The sequence below is a fragment of the Chaetura pelagica genome, unplaced genomic scaffold, assembly GCF_000747805.2.
Source record: "Chaetura pelagica isolate M959 unplaced genomic scaffold, ChaPel_1.0 scaffold488, whole genome shotgun sequence".
In the NCBI taxonomy this organism is placed as follows: Eukaryota; Metazoa; Chordata; class Aves; order Apodiformes; family Apodidae; genus Chaetura; species Chaetura pelagica.
The window spans coordinates 26,182-28,639 of NW_009954235.1; the positions used below are offsets into that span (position 1 = coordinate 26,182).

The 2,458-nt window shown below is 39.4% G+C and overlaps 1 protein-coding gene across 1 annotated transcript in view; it reads left to right on the forward strand.

Annotated features, from left to right (window-relative positions):
- The window catches only part of LMAN1 (lectin, mannose-binding, 1), a gene marked incomplete at its 5' end in the record, with an annotated part of 14,562 nt that overhangs the window by 7,098 nt on the left and 5,006 nt on the right, over positions 1–2,458 (forward strand). Inside the window, 2 exons of the mRNA XM_010003648.1 lie at positions 875–1,068; positions 1,181–1,251. Of these exons, the coding sequence (XP_010001950.1) occupies positions 875–1,068; positions 1,181–1,251 (265 nt within the window). The remainder of the gene's footprint in view (positions 1–874; positions 1,069–1,180; positions 1,252–2,458) is intronic.

Consider the following 2,458-nt stretch of genomic DNA (forward strand, 5'->3'; position numbering starts at 1 on the left):
TTAATAATTACTCTTGTCCCCTTTTTTGAGTATTTAGTCAAAGTTCTTTGATGTTTGTTCTGCTATAGAACATGGTAGAGATTTTGTTTGCTTGATTTGGGTTTTCTGTAATTTTTTTTAAGCTGGGCAAAACCAAATCTGCTTATTTGAAAACACAGTGGGAGTCAGTCTGTTTCTCTCCATTGTGCATTGAATTGGCTGTATTTGGACATGCACATATCACAAATGTACTTTTAGGCACCTAGACCTGAGATCTCAGGTTGTCATCTTTTTTGTACAGTGGTAAGTTACAGTTTTTTTAGGAGTCCTACACCATTTAATCTTCATCAGTGTTTTTGAGATAATTGCCCAGTCTTCCATTGATATGCAAGAATAATCCTTTTTTGCCACAGAGTCTTTTGGGCTTTTTTTCTTTCAGATGTTGAAACTGTGGAGGAAGTCCCTCAATGTGCAGTCACTTCTCAGTTTCAAGCTACTTTTTAAAGCTTCCTTTTCCTAAAAAAGTAGCTATTACTTAATACTTGCAACTCTTCCCTGCAGGGCAGTAGGTAATGCTGTGCTAGCTTCTGCAAGGGAGCTGTCTCCTAGGAATGACAGTGTCCTCGTTCTGCTTTATGTTGCATGTTACCCAGGCTTTGAAATAGGAACTCTGAGATGGAGTCTGGCTTTGAATGTGCAGTTCTCTCTGTTCAGTTGTTCTGATCCCATTTAGGTATCCTTTGTCATGGCGATGGTGATAAATAAACACCAAGTACATCAGATTAGGGGGGAAAAAAGTATGTGTGTGGGAGCTTTTAAGGGTGCAAGGAAGATGATTATGCAGCTTGTGAGGAATGCACACATGGAAGAACTGCCTGTGTTTTTTCCTTATCAGCCGATGATCTTTTTGAAACTGTGAGTGATCGTGAACTGAGGCAAATCTTTGAGGGACAGAATCGAATCCATCTGGAAATCAAACAGCTTAACAGGCAATTGGACATGATTCTGGATGAGCAGAGGAAGTATGTCTCTGTGGTCACAGATGAGATTGCTAAAAGAGGAGCTGGCTTTCCAGGTCAACAAGGCCAGGTAAAGAAATAAAAAAGAACCACCATGATTGATTGATCAACCTGATTTCAGCAGCATGATCAACTTGCTTTTTCCAAAAAATGTTCATCTCTTTCTCCTCACCTCCCACCAGGTTTCCCACCAGGAGACTGAGACACTTGTGAAAACTCAGGAAGAGGTCATTAGACAAATAAATGAAATAAGGTAAATGCTTTTGAAATACTAAGGATGAGTTCTAGCTTTTCTGTTATTTTCCACCTTTAAAATCCTATTTATTATTTCAGTAGCAGAATGTTGACAAACTTAATTTTTCTCTCTGTCAGTTGATTAGTGTTGATTCTGATTCTCTGCAAACATTTATTTTATGTAATAAAGGAAGTTCATGTCCCTAGGGTGGCATATATATGATTATATGGCTATTTTAATATATTATTAATAAATTCTATAATATTACATTTAGATAATACTACATTAGGCATACTGGAGGTTTTATTTAGTGTAAACAACCAGTAAAAGCATGTAAGTAATTGTGAGAAGTAGTTCTGTACAAATGAAAGTCTGTGCAAGCAGTAGGATTTGAGATTTATTGCTTATTCCTCTAAATATTAATTTTTGTTTTGTTAGTTAGCTTCTTTGTACAATATATACATGTGTCCTGGTTTGAGCCAGGATGAAGCCAATTTTTTTTATCTTCAGGTTTTTTCCCCAGTTCTTGTATGACTTCCTACAGCTTGTATAGTGGTTACTGCTCCATAGTGGTCTGTTAGTGTTACTGGTTTGTATGTCACAATCTACAGTTTTATGTCAAGTCTCTCAGAATTCCAATGTGTAGGATCCTTGGAGAGGCCACGTCTTCCTGGTTTTTTTCCTTTCCATTGCAGATTAACTTTTTGTATCAGTAGTAGTAAGGCTAGGCCTGGAGAGAATATTGCTTCTTGATGGCAGATGAAACAAGGGCCAGATCTGGAAAACAACATCCTTTCTTGGCCTGAGGAGCATTTGTTGTACAAGGAGAGGCTGAGGGAGCTGGGACTGGGTAGCCTGGAGAAAAGGCTTGGGGGTGTCCTACCAGTGGGTATAAATATCTGATTCTGGAGGTGGGGAGGGTGATGGAGACAGACTCTTCTCACTGGTACACAGGGACAGAATAAAAGGCAGAGAGCACAAACTGAAAATTAGGGAATTCTCTGTAGGCACAAGAAAAACTTGTCAGGGTAGTTGAACTCTGGTACAGGGTGGTTACTGAGGGAGGTTCTGCAGTCTCCATCCCTGGAGGTACTGGAAACCCAACTTTAACTAAAATTTCCTTGGTTAGGTGCTAAGACGCTGTCATACAGCATACTGCTGAAATGGAGTTCAGAGACTTCCTGGGTCTGGTAGGGATGTCTATGTCCTGCTTCTGAGGTGACTG